Source organism: Narcine bancroftii, chromosome 3 (genome assembly GCF_036971445.1).
Source record: "Narcine bancroftii isolate sNarBan1 chromosome 3, sNarBan1.hap1, whole genome shotgun sequence".
NCBI classification, from domain to species: domain Eukaryota; kingdom Metazoa; phylum Chordata; class Chondrichthyes; order Torpediniformes; family Narcinidae; genus Narcine; species Narcine bancroftii.
In genome coordinates, this window is record NC_091471.1 from 143,078,929 (window position 1) to 143,101,764 (window position 22,836).

At 42.0% G+C, this 22,836-nt stretch overlaps 1 protein-coding gene across 6 annotated transcripts in view; it reads left to right on the plus strand.

Moving 5' to 3' along the window:
* Nucleotides 1–22,836, plus strand: part of rnf150a (ring finger protein 150a) — a 167,551-nt gene that overhangs the window by 86,161 nt on the left and 58,554 nt on the right. For all 6 annotated transcript variants that reach the window (XR_011353783.1, XR_011353782.1, XM_069925302.1 and 3 more), the window contains exons 3-6: nucleotides 3,203–3,274; nucleotides 4,058–4,140; nucleotides 12,759–12,855; nucleotides 20,768–20,981. Coding sequence is in view for 4 of the 6 variants with exons in the window: in XM_069925302.1 (XP_069781403.1) it covers nucleotides 3,203–3,274; nucleotides 4,058–4,140; nucleotides 12,759–12,855; nucleotides 20,768–20,981 (466 nt within the window). In the remaining 2 variants the exon portion in view is untranslated. The remainder of the gene's footprint in view (nucleotides 1–3,202; nucleotides 3,275–4,057; nucleotides 4,141–12,758; nucleotides 12,856–20,767; nucleotides 20,982–22,836) is intronic.

The following is a 22,836-nucleotide window of genomic DNA, read 5'->3' on the forward strand; positions in this document are numbered from 1 at the left end:
AACATATGCACATTACATACATGTGTGCTTACAATTAGAAGGTGGTGGGGGGGTTAAGTTAAATTGATAGTAATAAGTTAAAGTTTGATCCTGTTTTTAAAGAAAATTAAAAGTAACATTTGTTGAAGTGACCATTTGTCTTTGTGAATTTCTATTGCTGCTGGGTTTCTAGGTTTTCTGGTCTTGTAACAGAGGCAAATGTTTATTTATATCCCGCTGCCGTGGTAATTGAGCAGGTGCTTCGGGCACCGAGTGCATCCAAAGGCTAGCAGGCTGCACAGCGGCACTAGCCATAACAAGTGAACCTGTAGGTAAATGGCAAGGGCAGCTTAAAGGCCAGCGACCCCAAATTGGTGCTGGCCTTACTGTGCAGCCAACAGACAAGGACAACGCGTGGGGAAGAAGGACATTGTTATGCAGGAAAGTACCCACGCGCATGAAACTTGCTTTTGTTATGCATGTTGTGATGTCAGCCAAGGGGGGCCACAGTGGGAACAGTGCAAGTATAAAAGTCGGGCCTGAGCCCTAATAAAACTCAGAGTTTAACCTGACTACACAAAGTGTGTTTGTCTTCATTTGAATAGTGTGTGTGTGTGTGTGTGTGTGTGTGTGTGTGTGTGTGTGTGTGTGTGTGTGTGTGTGTGTGTGTGACAATAAATATGAAATGAAATCATGTGTGTACATGCACACACACTTTGTTTGGTTGATTAAACATGGCAAAACTGAAAAGACAGAAAATAGCAAGGGAATGCTATAGATTTCAGACATTAGGAACATGAATAGATTTTCACAAAAGTCGAGGGGAAGTTTTTTGTTTTGCAAAGAATTTCAAAATTCATTTTATTACCATAGTAATAAAACACTGTCATATTACATGAAGTTTCTTTTTGCCTACTGCAAGGCAGAAATTGCCTAAGTATTTCTTACATTTCTTACAGACAGACCTAGAGTTAGAAAGAGAAACAAAGGAGAGTGCCCTCAGAGTCCCTGTGTCCATGGATTTGCCTCTAGCTCTTCCACAGCCACACCAAGTCCAGTCCAAACCATTGGCAACTCAAGCTCCAGATCCGAACCTCCGACACGATCAGGAACCCCTCGGCACCCCTTGCATCCTGGTTCCGATACCTGGCACCCCTCCAGCTAGTTGAGCCAATCTCCAGCAGCACGCAGCCCACAGCATCACGAGTTCCTCACCTCAAGTTGCCAGCAGCCCAATGCATGCACTGGTCCCTCAGTTTCAGAGTCCCTCACTGGTCCACCTCCGTGGTCACTATCCTGTGGGTCATCTCCTCCACTTCTCCTTCTCAATCTTCCCATCCTCTGGTGCCATTCTCCAGTCCTCCACTTCCCCAGAGTCTGCAGCCTCTCGTGACTGCTGCCGATTAATAGCTGCCGCTATCTTGGGTGCAGACCTCGTGGCCGTGGTATCACAAATAAAACCACCGTTGGCTCCCTCAATGGGCCGTTCAAAACCCGTGAGGAGCCAACGGCAGTTGACTGGGCAGCTGGACTCTGCAGGAGCACAGCACCTCCACTCCCTCACACTCCACAGGTCCACGCTATCATACTTTAATAGGCTATCTTTAATAAACCTATCTATAGATGTATACATTGCTAAATTATTAAGGAGGGCACTTGGACGATATACTGCATTCACTTAGAGTTGTGGAGGTATGTTGAAGAGATTGCCTTCTTCATTTCATTTGTTCTCCTTTTCATACTTAGCACCCAGCTTTTTTATTTTGTACTGCTTTTTGAATGAAAATTTTAGAGTTTTATTATATTCATTTAAATATGTTTGATTAAAATGAGAGCAAATCAATAAACTACTTATCAACAGTTAAACTGCTCAGTAGTTTATAGTTATTTTGATAGGAAATGGATTTTCGATGCCACAGGGGTTTTCTGGTCTAAAAGCACCATTTTTCTTTTCTGCTGGTTGAAAACTGCTGGGGTTAATATCATTTGACCAATTTTGTATATGACCCGCAACCAAAAAAAAAAGTTTAACCACCCCTGATCTCGATGAATTGGAAAACTAGGCCAAGGCAAATGGTATTTACCTTAAACAAGTGTGAGATATTACACTTTGGTAGGTTAAACAAGGACAAAACTTGCAAGATGAATGGTAGAGCCCAGGGGAATGTTGTAAAATAAAGAGACTTGGAGGTACAGGCACTGCCTATCCAGCCTCTCCTTGTAATTCAAGTCTACCACTCCAAGCAACATTAAACTGAAAGGGTGCTGAAAAATTCATGAGAACTTTTCTTCCTGGAACTTGCTGGAGGGCAAGGGTGGGGTGTGGAGGGGGGGCGGGGGGGCGGGGAGGCTTCTTGACATTTATAGAATCATAAGAGGCAGAAATAAGCGACTTCATCTCCAACATCGAAGTACTCGAGATGGCAGAGGCCGACAGCATCGAATCCACGCTGTTGAAGATCCAACTGCGCTGGGTAGGTCACGTCTCCAGAATGGAGGACTATCGCCTTCCCAAGATCATGTTATATGGCGAGCTCTCCACTGGCCACCGTGACAGAGGTGCACCAAAGAAGAGGTACAAGGACTGCCTAAAGAAATCTCTTGGTGCCTGCCACATTGACCACCGCCAGTGGGCTGATATCGCCTCAAACCGTACATCTTGGCGCCTCACAGTTCGTTGGGCAGCAACCTCCTTTGAAGAAGACCGCAGAGCCCACCTCACTGACAAAAGACAAAGGAGAAAAAACCCAACACCCAACCTCAACCAACCAATATTCCCTTGCAACTGCTGCAACCGTGTCTGCCTGTCCCGCATCGGACTTGTCGGCCACAAACGAGCCTGCAGCTTACGTGGACATTACCCCTCCATAAATCTTCGTCCGCGAAGCCAAGCCAAAGAAAGAAGAAGGGGAATCTAAAACTAAAAGGAGTAAATGTTAGATAAGAGGAGAGAAAATTAATAGGGACCTGAGAGGCAGGTAGAGGTCGATAATGTAGCCAAGGTATGAAAATTCTTGTAAAGAAATAGCAATATTGGACCAAAGAATGATAGATTTATAGTTACCTGTAACTTTTTGAACTTCACACGGGGTATGGTGTCTAAGTGGAGTCCAAAACCCTGACAGTAATACTTGTATTAAAGGCATCACCCAGTTCTATGAATAGAAGTTAGTTGATTCATGATTTCACAAAAATTTGATTGGCAAAACACTTTATTTTCCAGCGTCGTCTTGGAGATGCTGCTAAAAAAGCCATTGGTAAACTTCAAATTAGAACAATCAAGAAAGGTGATAAGGTAATAACTTTTCTGAAAATGTTATTGGATCATTCATACATTATAATTGGCCACAGGAACAGTCTGTCTGTTTTGCAGTGTTTCCCAGCTGTTTCTAGCTCTGTAAATTACAATTCTTCAATGTGATAGAATGTTCTCCACTTGCCTAAATGAATGTTAATCAGCTTCACTCAGAAGGTTCGAAGTGACACCAGTCTACAACACTAAATGCTTATTTATTGCATTGCCTGTTCAGCATAGCTGCTGTTTGTGCTGTTATAAGAGATATATCAGCAATTTACAAATGCATTTCTAACTGCACCTCTATAATCCATGACCTCTGATTCGTAAGAACAAAGGTCTCAGGTGCTTCAGGGCTCCTCCATTCTACATACCCTTTTAAGTTACACAACATCTTGATTTGGAAGATCCTTCATCAAAATCTTGGGACTCCTTATCTATTATCAATGATTAGGTACCTTCACTATATAGCTGGTAACCATTTAGAAAGTAGACTCACACCACCTTTTGAGGTTGGTCAGGAATGGAACTAATACATCAATATTGCTATTTTTTTAAATTACCTTATGATTACACTAACCAAATGTTCACTTCTATTTATTGTGTAAGATGGTGGTCTGTCCTTTGTCACCAGCTCCATTTGCATTGGTTTTAAAAAAAATGAATAAAATGCAATTAGGCACAAAGAAAATTAATTCATGCATCTCTGCAATTCAACTTTACTAATAACTGTAGAACAGGTTTCATAGCATAGTTTTAATGCTGTGGATTTTTTTCCCTCAGGAAACAGAGTCAGACTTTGATAATTGTGCTGTTTGTATTGAAGGCTACAAGCCAAATGACGTTGTTCGAATTTTACCATGTCGGTGAGTTGCTTTTGTATATTCAGCTTTGCTCATGAACTTTTGTTCCATTGAAAATTATGGAGTATTGCAATTTATGTCACCATTATATCAACAGAAGTTATGGTTGCAAAAGGAGATCAGAAGGTAGGAATCATGTGGTGAGTGGTTCCAACATCGGTTAGGCAACAAGTTAGGGGTATGATAGAGATTGCACTCTATTTATTTGTTTAGATGACTGCAGCTCAAATAACAATTATGAAGCCTGGTGCATGCAGTCTACTTAATTTGTATCCCACCCACCACCGTAATAATAATTGCAGGATGTACCATCCACAAAATGCATTGCATTTACTTCCTGCACAATCCTAATAACATTTCCGAAACCCATGATCTTTGTCACCAAAAAGAATAAGGGCTCCACGCACATTGGAACATCACCATCTGTGTTTCCCACTTGATTCTGAAATGAAAAACAGTTCCTTCACTATTTGGTTTAAATCCTTTGAACAGTATTGAGGGAAATCCTTCATAAGAAGGATTGCAAGAGATCAAGAAGGTGGTACTGTTGTATTTTAAGGGCACAAAGAACACTACAACACAGCACAGATCCTTCAACCCTCGATGTTGTGCCAACCCATATATATATTCCTTTTTAAAAAAAAAGTACTAAACCTTCCCTACCCCGTAACCCTCTATTTTTCTTTCATCTATTTGTTTGTCTAGGAGTCTCTTAAATGCCCTAATATTTCTGTCTTCACCACCATCCCTGGCATGGCATTCCAGGCACCCACAAACTCTCTGCATTTATTTTAAAAAACTTATCCCTGATGTCTCCCTGAAACTTCCCTCCCTTCACATTGTACATATGTCCTCTGGTGATTGCTATTTCTGCCCTGGGAAACAGGTGCTTACTGACCACCCTATCTATGTCTCTCATAATCTTATAGACCTCTATTAAGTCTCCTCTCATCCTTCTATGCTCCAAAAATAAAGGCCTCAGCCCTGCTAACCTTGGCTCATAAGACTTATTTTCCAATCCAGGTTACATCCTGGTAAATTTCCTCTGCACCCTCTCTATAGGTTCAACATAGAACTGAACACTTATGGGTTCACCAGAGATTTGTAGAGTTGCAACATGACCTCTCTGCTCTTGAACTCAATCCCCCTATTAATAAAGCCCAGCATCCCATAGGACTTCTTAACTATCTTATCAACCTGTGCAGAGACCTTGACAGATGTATGGATTTGAACTTTAAGGTCCTTCTGTTCATCTGCATTCTTAAGTAACTGACCTTTAACCCCGTACTGAGCCTTTTGGTTGGTCCTTCAAAAATGCATCACTTCACAGTTATCCAAATTGAACTTCATATGCCACTTCTCTGCTGAACTCTGTATCCTGTCTATATTCTTTCATAATCTTTGACAAGCTTCAGCTCCATCCTCAACTCCTCCAACTTTTGTATCATTCGCAAACTTACTGACCCATCCTTCCGCTTCTTCATCCAGGTCATTTATAAAAATCACAAAGAGCAGGGGTCCCAGAACAGATCATTGTGGTACTCCACTAGTCACTGAGATCCAGGTAGAATACTTTCCTTCCACTTCTACTCTGCTTTCTACTTGCAAGCCAACTTTTAATCCACACAGCCAAGGTTCCATGGATCCCATTCCTCATGACTTTCTGAACAAGTCTCATGGGGCACCGTCAAATGCCTTGCTAGAATCAATATGGACCACAGCTACTGCCATACCCTCATCAATTTCTTTTGTTTCCTCCTCAAAAAACTCAATTAAGCTTATGGGGCATGACATTCCTTTCACATGCTGATTAATCTTGAGTAGACTGTACTTTTCCAAATGCTCATAGATCCTATCCTTAAGAATCCACTCCAATAGTTTGCACATCACTGATGTAAGACTCACTGGATTTCAAGGATTCTCCCTCGTACCATTTTTGAAAAAGGGAACTACATTTGCTATTCTCCAAATAGGATTCAAAGATCATAGCAACTGCCCCAGCTATCTCTTCCCTCACTTCCCACAGCAACCTGGGGTATATCATATCTAGCCTGGGGAACTTATCAATTTAATGTTTTTAAGAAGATCTAACACTCCCTCTGCCTTAATCTCCACATTGTCCAGCTCACAATGCGTGTCTTTTCTGGCCTCACCCCGATCAAGGTCCTTCTCGCTTGTGAATACTGAATCAAAGTATTCATTTAGGATCTTCCTTTGCCTCCAGGCACACGTTACCTCCATAATCCTTTAGCAGCCCCACCTTCACTCTTATCATCATTCTGTTCTTCATGTACACATAGAACATCTTCGGGTTCTCCTTAATCCTACATGCCAAGGCAAGGCCTTCTCATGCCCACTTTGAGCTCTCTTAAGACTTAAGCTCCTTCCTGGCTACTATTTACTTTTCATGAACCCATCCTGCTTCCTACATCTAAAATATGCTTCCTTCTTCCTCTTGACTAGCCATCTCACCTGCTTCGTCAACCACTGTTCCCTTTTCCAGTGGGACAAACCTATCCTGAACCCAACACGAGTGATTAACTTCCTCCACATTAGTTCTATGCTTTCACCCTTGAACACCTATTTCCAATTTACTCTTGCTAGTTCCTGCCTCATCCCATCATAATTATCCCTTCCCCAATTAAACATTTTCCCATTTTTGTCTGCTTTTATCCTTTTCCATTGCTGAGCTAAAGCTCAGGGAGTTGTGGTCATTCACCAAAATGCTTCCTCACTAAGAGGTTCACCACTTTACCAAGCTCATTACCCAGAATTAGATCCAGTGTGGGCTCTCCTCTCGTCATCTAATCCACATTCTGTGTCAGGAATCCTTCTTGAACACGCCTGACAAATTCGGCCCTATTTTTCACTCTTGCAGTTAGAAAGGGCCAGTCAATATTAGAGAAGTTGAAATCACCTGTAACTATATTTCCAACACAACTCCAAAATCTGCCTGCTTATCTGCTCCTCGGTGTCCTAAGGGCTATTTCGGAGTCTATAGACTACTATTTTTTTTAATCAATCAAATGAGTTCCCTGCAAAAAAGCCACATCCACCTTCAATTTTTTTAATATAAGCCAATACTCTCTTTCTCTTAATTGGGTTATTAAGCCCATTAACATTAAAAGTAGCAAAATTTAAATTAGCCATTTAGTATCTCTTTAATCATCCCACCATAAATGGCGAAGTTCCTCCCCACAACATCAGTACACAAAAAAACCAAGGGTCTCCTCCAAAAAAGATAAGAAAAAAAAGAAACCCCATTAAAGAAAAACCCCAATACAAAAAAAATACCCAATGCTATTACCTCCCTCAATTACGCAGGAGTGACAAATGCCACAAAGCGGCCAACGACTTCTGAACTTTTAACACAGCAGGGTAACGAAAGGCAAATTTGTAACCTTTCCTCCAAAGAACAGATTTGGCTGAATTAAATTCTTTACAACGTTTAATGACAGCTTGGCTCAAATCAGCATAAAAAAAACACCTTTTAACAAGCAAAGGTCCCTGATTATTTCTCACATTCTGCTCTGCAAGTCTCAAAATCAGTTCTCTGTCTTGATAACGCAGGCAATGAATCAGATGCTTGGCCAGGGAACGGCTTCCTTCGTATTGCCTGATGAGCCTTGTCATTCTCCAGACCATTCGGAAAATGCATTGTTCCTAGAACTTTGGGAATCCACTTTTGAAAAAACAGGAACTGATCTTGACCTTCAAAATTTTCCGGAAGACCAACTATCTTAACATATTCTTCCAACTTTGATTCTCCAAAGTATCAATTTTCTTTAACAAATCAGTCTTTTGAATTTCCCAACCAGTGAAAGAATCTTCCATCTGTCCTATCTTCTCTTTACAAAAGTCAACATCATCTTTACAGTTAATAAATTCTTCTTCAATCTTTTTAAACTTGTCCTGGACTTTATCCACAGCTTTCACACATTTTGCTACATCCATTTTAATTGTTGCTATTTCCCTTTTTATCTCAGCAAATTGATCCTTCATAATTGAAAAGCATTAACTTGTTTTCAGAGCCAAAGCAGCATTTGAAGGTATTTCTGACTGGTGAGGCCCAGACTTAAACTTAGAAGTCTGCCTCACCATCGGTCTACCCTGAAGTGTAGCAGCTTCCTCTTCAGTCATATATTGATCTTCTTCCACCTCCACTCCAACGACGTCCTCTTACTCCATCGAAAAAACACTATTTCAGCCTGACTGCGGGTGCACACACAACCCCCACCCCCAGGTTCACTGGGTCCCTCCGCAGCTTGGGCCTTTTTGGGTGATGTGCGCATGTGGAAAGGTTCGTGCATGCGCATTTAATCTTCCTGGTCTGGAGTGGGTCAATGCTGCACACCGTCGCCATCTTGCGCGACCACATGCAAAGTCGGTGCCAGTATTGAGTACACCTTAGCAGTGGACTGGCGTTGTGGACTGGGTTGAGAGAAAATTGAGTCTGCAGGCTGTGTTGATAAGGTAGGCCGAGATTCCTCAGTTGTTGTAGCTAGTTTAATACTGTTCTTTTAGCAATTTGAGTTTGTTTTCCTCATTATCACTAGTTAAGTACTTCAACAATACAATGTACAATTTTAAAAATGATTTTAAAACTTTTATATGGGTTTTTAAATGTTCTGCCAGGTGGGGGTGTTTTTCCACATCTTCTCCCTAACGCCACGGCCCCCCCCCCCCCCCTTTAGACTACTATTTGTACAGTGTTTAATGTTGAGTTTAAATGCTAGAAAAACATTAATACCATCTCATAAAATGGTAAATATGAGGGTAATTAGCTGATGCTTCCTGGATTTTTTTCCCCCCCAATTATTTGGTTTTGAGTTCAGTGTTTGGGTATAGTTCCTGGATGACATTAATATTGACTGCCCATATTTTCCACTTGGAATAACAAATGAAGAATTTTTTCCAGTTGTTTTAGGTACTTGCAGGTGTTTAATTTCTTGTGTTTCTTTGTAATGCATGCTTCAGTGATTTCTCTGTTTGTTACTGTTTCCAGAGCCAGACTTACTGAATCTGGAATCTCTCCACAAATTGTCATGGAGGTTTAGCTGGATATTTGAATAAAAACACTACATTTGATTTGACCATTCAATTTTACCTTGTGCACAGACTGAAATAGAAAATAATAGGAAATTAAAAGAGAATTTGAAAAAAAATTTTTAAAACCTAAAAAAAATTCAAGAGTATGAGTTTATTCAAGCACTCCTATTTTCAACAGCAGGTAGCTGTGATGGGAAATCAAGCCTGTAATATTATGGCTGGAAATTGGCATTTTTTAAAAAATTATCACGTTTTGAAAATTGTTCACTCTCATGCTCCCTTATTCTGCTATTGTGTGGCTTTGTAAACTTTTCAGAATTCCGTGTTGCGACCCCAAAATCCAGCAGCAATAGATATTCAACACGACAAATAGTTACTTAAACAAAAGTTGTTTTTATTTATTTTTAAACATGAAAACAGAATCAAACTTTAACTTATCACTATTAACTTAACTAACCTAACTTAACCCCCTTTTAATTCTAAGTGCACGTGTATGTAATGTTTGTGTAAATTTAAGAAAAGTTCTTGGTTCAAAATTCAATCTCATTTCTCATTCTTCCAAGTTCACTGGTTGCAGGCAATTCTTATACTGTGCACAGAATTTAACATGTATAAAGTTCACCAGGCTTTGGTGCTTGAAAGGTAAATGGTTACTGCTCAGAAAGGTTCTTGTAGGTTTGCAGAGAGAGATGTGTTGTTCCAGAATTTCCGCAACTGAGGTACTGCCATTAGTCACCTCAATGTCTTGCTGATGAAACTTACCCCATCAGGGTTCTCCAGATGATAACCTCTTTCTTTCAGGCTTTCACAGAGTTCCTTTCTGTTCCACTTATTCCAAGAGAAATATCAGACAGATAGCACTTCCAGCCACTCTAGAGCTTCTGTTTTAGTTACAACAAGCATCTCCTGGCTTGTTACAGCTTTCTGTGTCACCCACAGTCAGACCTCTCTCTCTCTCTCTCTCTCTCTCTCTCTCTCTCTCTCTCTCTCTCACCTTTAAAGACAATAGTCCATTCATTCACTTCAATTAATCAATTAACAACCACTTGTGAAATCTCCATAGCATTCTCCAAAGTTTCTGATAAGTCACTGAATATGAATTATTCAGTATTTCAAATATAAGATCTGTTTTAAAGTGTGTTTATGTATGTAACCTACTTAATCTTTTCCAATTTGTCTTCCAAAAATAATCCTAAATTTTCTGTCACACCTGTTTCCTTTTAAAGCCATACATTTTTCAAACAAGGTATAAGGGTATTGAAGATACATAACCAAACTTTCATCTGTACGATGTAAAAGTTTTTAATGTTTTCATTTAGGAATGATAAATGCTTTATTCATGTTTTCATGTTATGCAGAACTAGACTACATGTTACTCCTCCTTTCCTGTAAAATAATACATCAGAAAGTTGATTCTGATTTTTATAATCCTGGTCAAATCTGGTGGCTTGTTGCACATTTCTTTTATTTACATTTTAAAATAAAACATGCATTGTTCACTGGATATGTTAGATAAACTTGTATTGGACTGGAAAGAGAAATTTAAGCCTCAAGGACAAGTAGGTTAGAGGCCAATTGATTTGTGGCACTTGAGCACCCTGTGGCTCCAATATACCCATATTTTAGGTATGGCAAAGGTGTTCTCCCAACCTCAATTCCAATATCCACATTTAAGTATTTGGCTTTCCACCTCACTTCCCACCTTAATTCTGTCCTCCAGCCCAATTTTTGACTTGCTCTTGTATCAATCTCCAGCTCCCAACCTTTTTTATAAAGGCAATTCTCAATTTGTGTCTTTAAAAACTAGTTAAGATACTTGATGTTGCCCATCTTATCTGGAATGCTAACAGAAATATGGATAAGGCATTTTACAAAATCATATATTTCAGTATATTCGAGATTTTGTAAATGTTATCTGATGCTCCTAAGTTTCATTATGCAAATGCTACACTTTATTTCAGCTGCTATCTGATTCACTCAAAGACCACAGACAAATGACAAAAGTTGAAATCCTGGAAACTAACAAGCTTCATGCAAAAATAAGAAACAGAGAGAGTCTAGAACATGTGTACAAAATAAGTTAATTTGTTGGAAAATACATTGAGCTTATTTTTTGTATTTCTGTAATTTGTTATTACAGTAGCTGTACTATAAGCATATAAGCATATAAAAACAATTAAATGTATATCTCTTCACTTTTAGATTGAGTCACTAAGGTGTTAGTGTTCATTTCCTTTTGCACATTGTGGAGTAGCAAGTAAACTTTTCAGATTTGGCAGTATAAATTTTGGAAAAAAACCCACAAATTTTCCTTTAAAAGTTTCTCTTTAAAAGTTTGCATGAACACATATTAATTTGAAATAGAATAATATTTCCTTAATAAATAATAACAAAAACAATCATAAAAAGCAAAAGTTGTTGGAATAACTCAGTGGATCGAGAACCTTCATCAAGATTCATCTTTGATAAAGGGTCTTGACCTAAAATGTTGACTCTCCATTTCCCTCCACAAATGTTGCTTGATGATGGTCCTCCAACAAATAGTTTCTGCTCCAGATTCTATAATCTGCAAACTTTTCTGTGGCGCAATGACAAGGATGAGTTCAGTTTGCACTTGGATGTTACTTTATTGATATGAACCACTGATAGAAGTTTGGGAGAGTTGCAGCTTGATGCAACCAATTGATGTAACTTGGTGTTACTGTTCGTGAGAGAGATTGGTTGAGAAATAAGTTTTGTTTTTAATACCCTCAGCCATATTTTGTCCATCGTTAAGTCAGAGATCATGGAAATAGGCCCTTCAACCAAACATCCAGGCTGACCAAGTTGTCAACCTGAGCTAGTCCCATTTGCCTGCGTTTGGCCCATATTCCTCTAAATCTTTTATATCCACGTACCTCTCCAAATGTCTTTTAAATATTGCTTACTCTGACAGCTCGTACCACATACCTACCACTATTTTGTAGAAAAAGTTGCCCCCCGGTACCCTTTGAACTTTTCCACTGTATCTTAAATCTAGTTTTAGACTCCCCCCTACCCTGGGGAAACACCTTATCTGTGTCTTTGTGATTTACTGTTCCTCCATAAGGTTACCCTTCAACCTTGGAAGCTCCAGGGATAAAAATCCTCGACTCTCCAGACTCTCCTTGTAACTTGAAACTGCTAATCCTGGTAACTGCCTTGTGAATTTTTTTTTTGGCATTATTTGCAGTTTAATGACATCTCAATTTCACTGCACCCTTTCTGGTTTATTTGCATAGCAAATAAATTGCTGCTGATGGAGATGCAGCTCAGACTCTGCTCCATGGAGTAAAATGTTGCAGATTGATTTTTATTCAATTTTGACCTTAATAAATTCAGAGTGATCATCAATGTTGTGTTATATTCCTTGTCATTAATAACCATATGGATCACTCAGAAATTATAACCTGCCAATGTATCATTCTCAATACATGTGTAAGTAACCACATTTCAGATATAAATCTTTGGTTCACAAATATATCTTGATATTTTCATGTACTTTGAGAGTATAATGTCGTGGTTGACTGAAATTTGTTTCTTTTATACTGCAGGCATCTTTTCCATAAGACATGTGTGGATCCATGGCTGCTCGATCACCGCACATGTCCAATGTGCAAAATGAACATTCTGAAAGCACTTGGAATTCCGGTAGGGATGCTCATTATGCTACTAGTGGATTTCCACCTTCATTTGCATGATGAAACATACATCAAATGCTTGGCATTGCTATTCATTTTAATTTAACATAATATTTATTTCCATTTTTATAGTCGTTAAAACCAGGCAAGTTGTTGGAGATGGTGACCTATTAGTTTGATGTTCAGATTGCATTCAAATTTTAAAATATTGCCTTTTGTAAATCATTTTTAGCTGATTTCTAAAGTTATGCAAAATCTGGATCTCAAGTCGTAAGTTTGGTTCCGTGCTGTGTTATGGTCCTTGTCATTAATCACAATACAGATTACTCAGAAGTTACAAACTGAAAATGTGTCATTCTCAATACATGTGTAAGCAACAACATTTCAGATATAAACTTTTGATCCATGAATGTGTCTTGATTTTTCATGTATGTTGAGAGTATAATGTCGTGGTTGACCTTTTTTTTTTCTCTTGGATTCAATTGGTCAGGGCATAAATGAGGATAAAAGTTGACATTGTGTTGCAGCTGAATTAAAGTTGGCCACATTTGGAGTCTTGTGTGCGGTTCTGGAATCCACAATGCAAAAAGGATGTGGTGATTTTGGAGAAAGTGCAAAGAGGTTCAACAGGAAGTTGTCTGGATTAGAGAATTTAACTACAAGGACAGGTTGGAGAAACTGGAATCGTTTTCTCTGGATTGTCAGAGGCTATGGGATGAACTGACGGAAGAATAAAATCTGAGAGGAGTGGGTAGGGTAGACAATAGGGCAGGGAATCTTTTTTACCAAGGTGAAAACGTCACATACTTGATGGCAGAATTTTAAGGTGAGGGGTGAAAAGTTTAAAAGAGATTTGTGAGCAAGTTTTTTTTAAATATCAAAGATTTCCAATTCATTCACCATCCTAACTTGGAAATATTTCTGTTCTTCATCTTTGCATGATCTGAATCTTGGAACTCTCCAAACTGCAACTGGACTTCTCCATGACATTTGACAGGAACTGTCCAAGTTGTTTGCCAATATCTCGAGCATCTCATTGTGTACATTCTTTAGAATCTTGATCTTAAAGTGGTCTTTCTTTTGGAAGGAACCAGTGCTTATCACCCTCTGAAAATCTGGTGGTTCCTTTACATGAGCAAGTATTGAACTTGGCAATCCTCAATAATGTACAAAGCCACAGCTTGTATCTGAATGTCCTAGTTTGAATGACACCATGCCACTTATGCTAATTCTTTCTCAGTACCTGAAATACATGAAAGAGATGGAAATAGGCAGCAAGTCTTGCAGCATCTTGTTGAGCTTCTCCAGCATTTTTCTGCATTGCATTTGACCAGCCATTCTCAAACTTTTTTCGTCACTGCCCACCAACCCCCACCCACCGAACTCTGCTCAAAGTTTATGAGCCCCTTCCCTATGAAGCAGTTTTTGTTTTTATCCCTGCTTCTCTCCTCCCAACTACATTAAAAAAAATATTAGATGAGGTGATAGGAAAGTGAGGCTTTTGCTTTGTGAACACTCGACCCGGCCTCGGTCCCGACTGTGGCAACCGCTGCTGCTGCCGCCGCCACAGCCACACCCGCGGCCAACCAGGTACTCACCCTAGCGTCCATCGCTGACGACCGCCAGGGCCCGACCGCCGCGACCGACGACCTACCCACCGCCAACCGCGAGCAACTACAAACCCCACTACTTACCTTTCATCCGCCGATGCCGCCACAACAGCACTTCCAGCGTTGACTACGTCTATTACGTCATCCCGTTGCGTGACGTCATCCTGTTGCGTGACGTCATCACGCGAAACTCCCCTGTCAACTGCTTCAATAACACTAAACCAGCAATGCTCTCATCCCCTCACCAGAGCAATGGAACTGATTAAAGTGCATGGACACTACACCAATTGCTTATTTGACTCTGGGTCAACTGACAGTTTTATCCAGCCAGATCTGGCCCTCCGTTGGGGACGACATTATCCCCACTACCCAGAGGATCTCATTAGCGACGGGGTCGCACTCGACCGGGATAAAGGGGTATTGCATCGCCACGCTGGAAGTACAGAGTGTAACGGTCACTAACTTCAAATTATTCGTCCTTCCCCAATTGTGCGCCCCAGTATTGCTGGGATTAGACTTACAGTGTCAGTTCCGAACGGTTTCCCTACACTTTGGGGGACCCCACGCCCCCCTCTCGGTCTGCCATCGCCCCACAACCGAAGCACCCGAGCAACCCGCCCCCGGGGACAATCCTGCGGCCTTTCCACACTCCAGATTGCCCCGCCAGCACTCTTCGCAATCCTCACCCCTGGCTGGAAACCTGTGGCCACCAAAAGTCGGCAATATAGTTACGAAAACAGGCAATTCATTAGGAGTGAGGTGCGTAGATTGCTGGATGAGGGCATCATCAAACCCAGTTCAAGCCCCTGGAGAGCCCAGGTGGTGATTGTCAAGAACGGAGAAAAACTACGGATGGTGGTCGACTATAGCCAGACCATTAACCGCTTCACGCTTCTGGATGCGTACCCCCTGCCACGCATCACGGATGTGGTGAACCAGATCGCCCAATACCGCATATTCTCCACCATTGACCTACGTTCGGCCTACCACCAGCTCCCAATCCGTTGCGAGGACCAACCATTCACGGTCTTTGAAGCGAATGGGCGGCTATATCAATTTCTCAGGGTACCATTCAAGGTCACGAATGGTGTCGCGGTCTTCCAGCGGGAAATGAACAGGATGGTGGACCAGAACGGGCTAACCACTACCTTCCCGTATCTGGACAATATCACCATCTGCGGCCACGACATGCAAGACCACGATGCCAACATAGACAAATTTCTTCAAACTGCCCGTCGGCTGAACCTGACTTACAATTTGGACGAGTGTGTCTTCCGGACCACACGACTCGCTATTCTAGGTTGCGTGGTGGAGAACAGGATAGTCATGCCAGATCCTGACCGCATGCATCCCCTAATGGACTTACCCCCCCCCCCACCCCACCCCATACCCAGAAAACGCTCAAACGCTGCCTGGGCCTTTTCTTGTATTACGCCCAATAGGTTCCAGACTACGCCGACAAGGCGCGTCCTCTTATCAAGACCACCTCCTTTCCCCTCTCGACCGAAGCCAGAGCGGCTTTCGATCGAACCAAGTCCGACATCACCGCTGCGACACTGCACGCGATCGTTGAGTCTGTCCCGTTTCGAGTCGAGAGCGATACATCCGACTTCGCCCTGGCAGCCATCTTGAACCAGGCTGGTCAGCCTGTAGCCTTCTTCTCCAGAACCCTCCAGGGTCCAGAGAGTAGACGCTCCTCTATCGAGAAGGAGGCCCAGGCCATAGTTGAAGCGGTGTGTTGTTGGAGCATTACCTCGATGGGAGGCGATTTACACTGTTGACTGATCAACGCGCGGTCTCCTTCATGTTCAGCAACACCCAGCGTGGTAAGATAAAAAACGACAATCACCAAATGGAGAATCGAACTCTCCACCTTTAACTATGACATCCTGTACCGGCCTGGTAAGCTCAACGACCCGCCTGACGCGCTCTCCAGGGGGACGTGCGCCAGCATACAGATGGACAGACTACAGAAACTCCATGAGGCGCTCTGTCATCCAGGGGTCACTAGGTTTGCCCACTTTGTGAAGGCGTGCAACCTACCCTACAGAGTCGAGGAGATCCACTCCATGACCCGAGCCTGTTCGGTGTGTGCTGAATGCAAGCCCCACTTCTTCCGTCCGGATAACTCCCACATTATCAAAGCCACCCACCCCTTCGAGCGTCTTAGCGTAGCATTTAAGGGGCCCCTACCGTCGACCAAACGTAATACCTACATCCTTATGGCCATCAACGAGTACTCCCGCTTCCCGTTCGCTGTGCCCTGCCCAGACATCACTGCCACCTCAGTGATATAGGCCCTTCACAGTATTTTCGCCATCTTCATGTACCCCAATTCCATCCACAGTGATAGGGGGTCCTCATTCATGAGCACAGAGCTGCAACAGTACCTTCTGGAGTGTGGTATCGCTTCAAGCAGGACCACGAGCTATAACCTACGCAGTAACGGCCAGGTCGAGAGGGAGAATGCCACCATATGGAGAGCGGTTACACTGGCTCTCCGGTCTAAAGGTCTCCCCACCTCTCACTGGCAGGAGGTTCTCACTAGTGCCTTACACTCCATCCGCTCCCTCCTATGTACCGCAACAAATACCACCCCCCACGAAAGGATGTTCCTTTTCCCAAGGAAATCTGAATCAGGAACCACTGTACCGGCATGGCTCATCGTCCCTGGCCCCGTCCTTTTGCGACGCCACGTCCGGCACTCAAAGAACGATCCCTTGGTCGACCGAGTGACTCTACTCCACGCGAACCCACATTACGCCTACTTGAGTTCCCAGACGGGCGGGAGGACACTGTTTCGGTGCAGGACCTAGCTCAGGACGCGATAGACCTAGCAAACCCCCCAACCCAACCTTCCCCAACTCTTTATTCCCCAGGCCCCGTGCCACAACAGAAGGACCAACAGCACCCCAACGACCCGGGCCACCCTGCTGACAACACAACTGGGATATTGAGCGAAGGAGCGGTCGCACCCGACGAGCCCGCTGGCGACACCACTCCAGCGACCCCAATCCCGGCACCACGGCGGTCACGCCGGATGGTCAGACCCCCTGACCGCTACAGTCCTTGACCTACCCCTTCCTTTCATTCTCTCCCTCGTTTTTTGTTTTTTTTTCCAGGGTCAGTTCTCCAAGAAGGGGTGAATGTGATAGTACAGATCTATCACCAATGTACATAGTGTATATAGTTACTGTATCTAGACTGTGCTTACAGCGATTGGCTGAGAGCTAAGCCACGCCTATTGTCTTTTGCTAATAAAAGCCTTGGTTTGGATCAACAAGTCTTTGATTCTTTCGACGAGCTCTACATGCTTAAATGTGCTGTGCCCCCCCCCCCCCCCCCTCCAGGGTGCTGTTGGGCTCTGGTGAAAATAACTGCACAAGATCCCAGCATCGGCCAATTTTCTTGTTTACCACTTTTCTCAGTAGCCACTGTCTCACCAGATGGGAGTTCTTGACTTTCTGAAGAGGAAATATAGTAGACTTGGGTGATTGGAAAAAATGAAATGTGAGAAGAAGAAATGGATATGAGCATACAATCATCTTCAGTATTTCTGTGATGTCAATGGTCACGCACTCTGGTGGCTGCACCAATGGTTGCCACTGTTTGTTTCTTCGGACATTAAACCTGTTAACTTCAGCCCAGGTTTTTGTGTTTCTCTGCCTTAAATTAGGTCTGAAACCCACAAACATCTGACGTGGAGGCTATAGTACAATCAAGCTACAATTGACAATCTTTGGATATTTTCTTGCCACACAAACGGTTACTTAAAAGACTGACTATACAATCGATTGAGATTTGATTAGTCGACAGAAAATAAAGTCCTGTGCTGTTTCTAAGGAGTCTGTATGGGCTTCCTCTGGATGCTCCAGTTTCCTTCCACTGCTCGAAACGTGCAGGGGGTTGTAAGTCAGTTGGGTGTAATTGGACCGAAAGGGCCTGTTACCGTGCTGTGTCTAATATTTTTTTTTAATTAAAAAGTAGGAATAAATGGATCATGACGATTGTTTGTGTGAGAACCAGTGCTTAAGATTCTTTTGCAGGTATTTTCGATCTTTCTGAATAAGATGTATGAGGAAACTGAATATAATAATCCTTGATTCTAGTAAATCTAAGTATGAAGTTAAGTTATTGGAGAATGCAAAGAGGTTGCAAAAAGGAATAGTTGGATTAGTGAGAAGGTGAATTATAATTGAAGGGTCAGGAGGAGCAATGTAATTTTGATGGAGAAACTTAAAAAGCCGAATATTGTTCTTGAATGGGAAGAGATTGTGAAATATTGGTGTTCAGACAAAATTTGTTTACACAAATCACTGAAAATGATCATGTAGTACGTTAGGCAATTAGGAAAGAAAATTGTACATCATAGAGCTGCTGTCTCACAGCTCCAGCACCTGTGTTCAAACCTGACTTGGGTGCTATCTGCATGGAGTTTGCATGTTTTCCCTATCATCGCCATCCCAAAAATGTGCATATTGGTCGCACCTAGTATATCACAATGTTGAAGAAACTCTGCAAGCCAGACTGTTCTTTATATACCAAAGATGATGATAAATAACCAACGTTTCAGGCCCTTCATCAAGGTAACGATAAAATTTAGACAGGAGCCCAAACAAATTGGTGGAGGGGAGGGGCAGAGTGAGAAGCACTCTCCCACAGGCAGGAGGTAATAGGTGGATAAGGAAGGGAAGCCACACGAACAAGCAGGGGGCGGAGGGATGATTCTGTAAATGGAAAGGGGATAACTATTTCAATTCTGAGCCACACTCCCACGCTGACTTGTCTGTGCATGGCCTCGTACTGTCAAACCAAGTCCACCATTAAGTTGGAGGAGCAACACTGTCTTGGCACTCTCTAATTGGATGGTATTAACATCCTCTTCTCTGGTTTCTGCTAGACTACTTACCCTGTTGTCTTCCCTTCCCTCCATTCACAGCCATCCCTCCTCCACACTTTTGCCTGTGATGTGCTGGTTAGTTTCCACTACCTTTGGTTGAGCTTTCCACTTGAGGTTTTGGTATCCCCATACCAAGTTGTAATGTAGCTGGTCAGCATACTTTCCACTACACATCTGTACATGCCAAGGTTACTGATGTCATACTGAAACCTCACAAACCTCTGAGGAAGTACTAACATGCTTTCTTCATGATGCCATTAGTATGTTGGGTCCAAGGTAAATCCTCTGAAATAGTGGGAATTCAAATTTGCTCACCCTCTCTCATTTTAATTTGCGCCGTACAGTTAGTGTAGTGGTTAGTGCTACGCTATTACAGCACCAGTTAGGAGCTTGTTTGTTCTCTCCATGCTTGCATGGGTTTTCCCCAGATGCTCTGGTTTCCTCCCTGTTCCAAAATGTACGAGGTTATATGTTAATATGGGTGTAATTGGGTGGCACAGATTTAAATTGGCAGAATCTGATTCTGCCTTGCTGCACAGATAGTGTAAGAGTGGCATGGATAACCTCGTGGTTCACGCAATGCTGTTACAGCGCCTGTGATTGGGACCAGGGTTCAAATCCCGCACTGTTTGTAAGGAGATTATATGTTCTCCTCATAACTGTAATTTTTTTTTCCCTAGAGGCTCTGGTTTCCTTCCCACTCTTCAAAACGTACTGGGAACTGTACCGGGCTCATCGGCCAAAATGGCCTGTTACTGTGCTGTATGTCTAAATTAAATTAAAAATTAAGTTAAATTAAAAAAATAAATAATTACTAATTAGTGACTAATTGCTAATAAATTAAAGGAAATGCAGCAAAGGTTCACTGGAAAATTTTTGTGAGTGATGAGAAATATTCTGAGGGATATTGAAAGTTTAATGCTTTATTCTCTCGAAGGTAAAAGCCTAAAATATCACTGGACTGAAGCATTGACAAAATTTTTAAGCAACTTAAACAAGGCAAGAAAGCTGCTACTTTGGCCAGGGAATATAGTTATTATTATTAATGGCAGTAAAGTTGGCCAGTTATGATTTACTCTAGGAAAAATGTATTTTTTCAAACATATATTAATCTTGTGAATTTTGTATTCCAGAGATTTGCGAATGCTCAGCCATTGAATATATTTAGGACAGTAGTCATATGTTCCCTTAGCATGCTTTGCTTTAAATTTAGCATACCTGTAATTTTTTTAAAATCTTTATTTTCTGGCCATTCAAACATTATGAATATCCTGATCTGATTGATCAATAATCATTCAATAATCAAAATTTAATGATAATTAAAATTGCAGTAATGCCCATAATTTTTTTTTTAATGTACTATGAAATGAGGGAATTTATTCTGTAGTTTCTAACTTGTGTTCTCTTTGCAGCCAAATGAAGATTGTGCAGATGATGTTACAACTGATTTCGAAGGACCCATAGGAGGGCCACCAACCAATCAGGTTACAGGCGCAAGTGATGTGACAGTGAATGAGAGTTCAGTTGGCTTTGATCCTCCTGTTCGAAATGTTGGAATTTCACAGACAATTCAGGACAATGAAGCTCTTCAGCAAGTTGATGAGATTAATGTTACTGCAAGCAACAGTAAGTTGCCTTTTTTATTTGTTAACTGGAAAAAAATGTTAACCTCCACAAATTAAGAAAAATATAACTTGATGTTTAAAAATTATTTTTAGTTCCTACAATTTAGTTTGCTGCAGAATACTGATACCAAGAAAGTGGTGTGAGTCCTAGTACATGAAACAAAAAAAAATGTAAATGGCTGTCACTGACAACACCATTTAGTTGCTACTGAAGAAGGAGGAAGTTCAAATTGAATAGCATCAGTGGGACTGGCTACGCCAATAGGTTAAAATGGGTATGGGCAGCAGATTTCCTTCCCTGAAGGCCATTAATGAACCAATATGCATTTTTCAACTAGTTTTGTACTTGCTGTTTCTAGACTAGCTAATATTTGATGATGGATAATGAGTTTATTGTATGTACAATGTATAATTGCATTGAAATTTTGTTGGGTTGAGTTCAGTGGGTTCGCAGAGAGATAAGTCTGAACACAAGGGCTTGTAATCACATGTAACTTTGATTATCACAACAATTTATAGAAGAGCGTGGGTAAATCAAATGGGAATAAAACACGTGCACAGTTTATAAAAGTATGGGAAATCGTAATGGGAATAAAATACACATGCATACAATTTATAGAAGAGCGTGGGAAAATGTTAAATAGTACACAATTATTAATTCAGAGGCAATGCAGAAATTCACACACCCTCCCGGACCCTTGATCATTGGGAGGCAGCTCTAGTACATACTGTATGCAGGGTGTACACACACTCCGGGACCCCTGATTGTCAGGAGGTGCGGCTCTACTGCAAGTATTAATCTAGAGCAGTGCACACCTTACCCACAACCCTTCCAAGCGACATCCAGAGTAGCGGCCTGGCAAGGAGCGGTGTCCAGAGCTTGAAGCACAAGGGAGAGAGAGTGAAATGTGATCTGTGCAGGTGCTAAATACAGTGCAAATTTGTATGTCTGGTCAGTGGTGACACTGAGTGATTTGAATCCGCTAACGGCAAGGTGTGCATTAATTAGTGATCAGAGTCCAACCTTGACTGACAGGTGATGTGACTTCTGAATAAGTACCAGGCGGGGAGGACACGTGACCACCTGCAACACACACATTCTGAACAGGCAGTGAGGCCATGTTTCCTCCACATACAATATTCCACCCCTTGGAAGCCACATCCCTCTGGAACCACTATGATGACAATCAATGACTTTATGCACATGTAATAACTAAAAAACAAAGAAGAACAAAAAGAGCTTTTTTTTAAAAAAAAGCAATACTAATCAAGTGCCTTCCGAATGAATGCTGGTTAAACCACATTATCAAATTCAATGATAGCACCACCCATCAACCCCCCCACCCCGGCCAAACAGGTTCGCTGTGTTACTGATAGAGCAGGGTGCTGTGAGAGCTGATCCCCAGTGTCAGAGAAGAGGGTAGAAAAAGGAATTTGTATGCTCAGCAACTCCGGCTTGACTGGCAGATGTGAGCATCCTGACCACACTGTCTGTGAGCAGACTGCAAGGTCGTCTGTCAGGTGCCAGAGCCTTCTCTTGGCTTGCATATCCTGCGCCTTGGCCTTGCGCTTGGGCGGTCTCTAAGCTTAGAATCCAGGTGCCTGTCGCTGTGCTATCCCATGGTGAGGCAGGGGAGCTGGCCAGCAGGCATACATCCAAGTGGAGATGTAGCATCCCATTTTTCTAGGCTGTCATTTGACACCCGGATGTCGTTCCTGCTCGTGTTCTCTTCAAATGGATGCCACAAGTGCTTGTGTTGGATCCCTGTACTGATAGTCAAGAGGAGTTGGGACTGAAACCTAACCAATTTAGTGTCTTTTTTTTTTGTTAATGAGAGTTCTGGGGTGATGTTGTC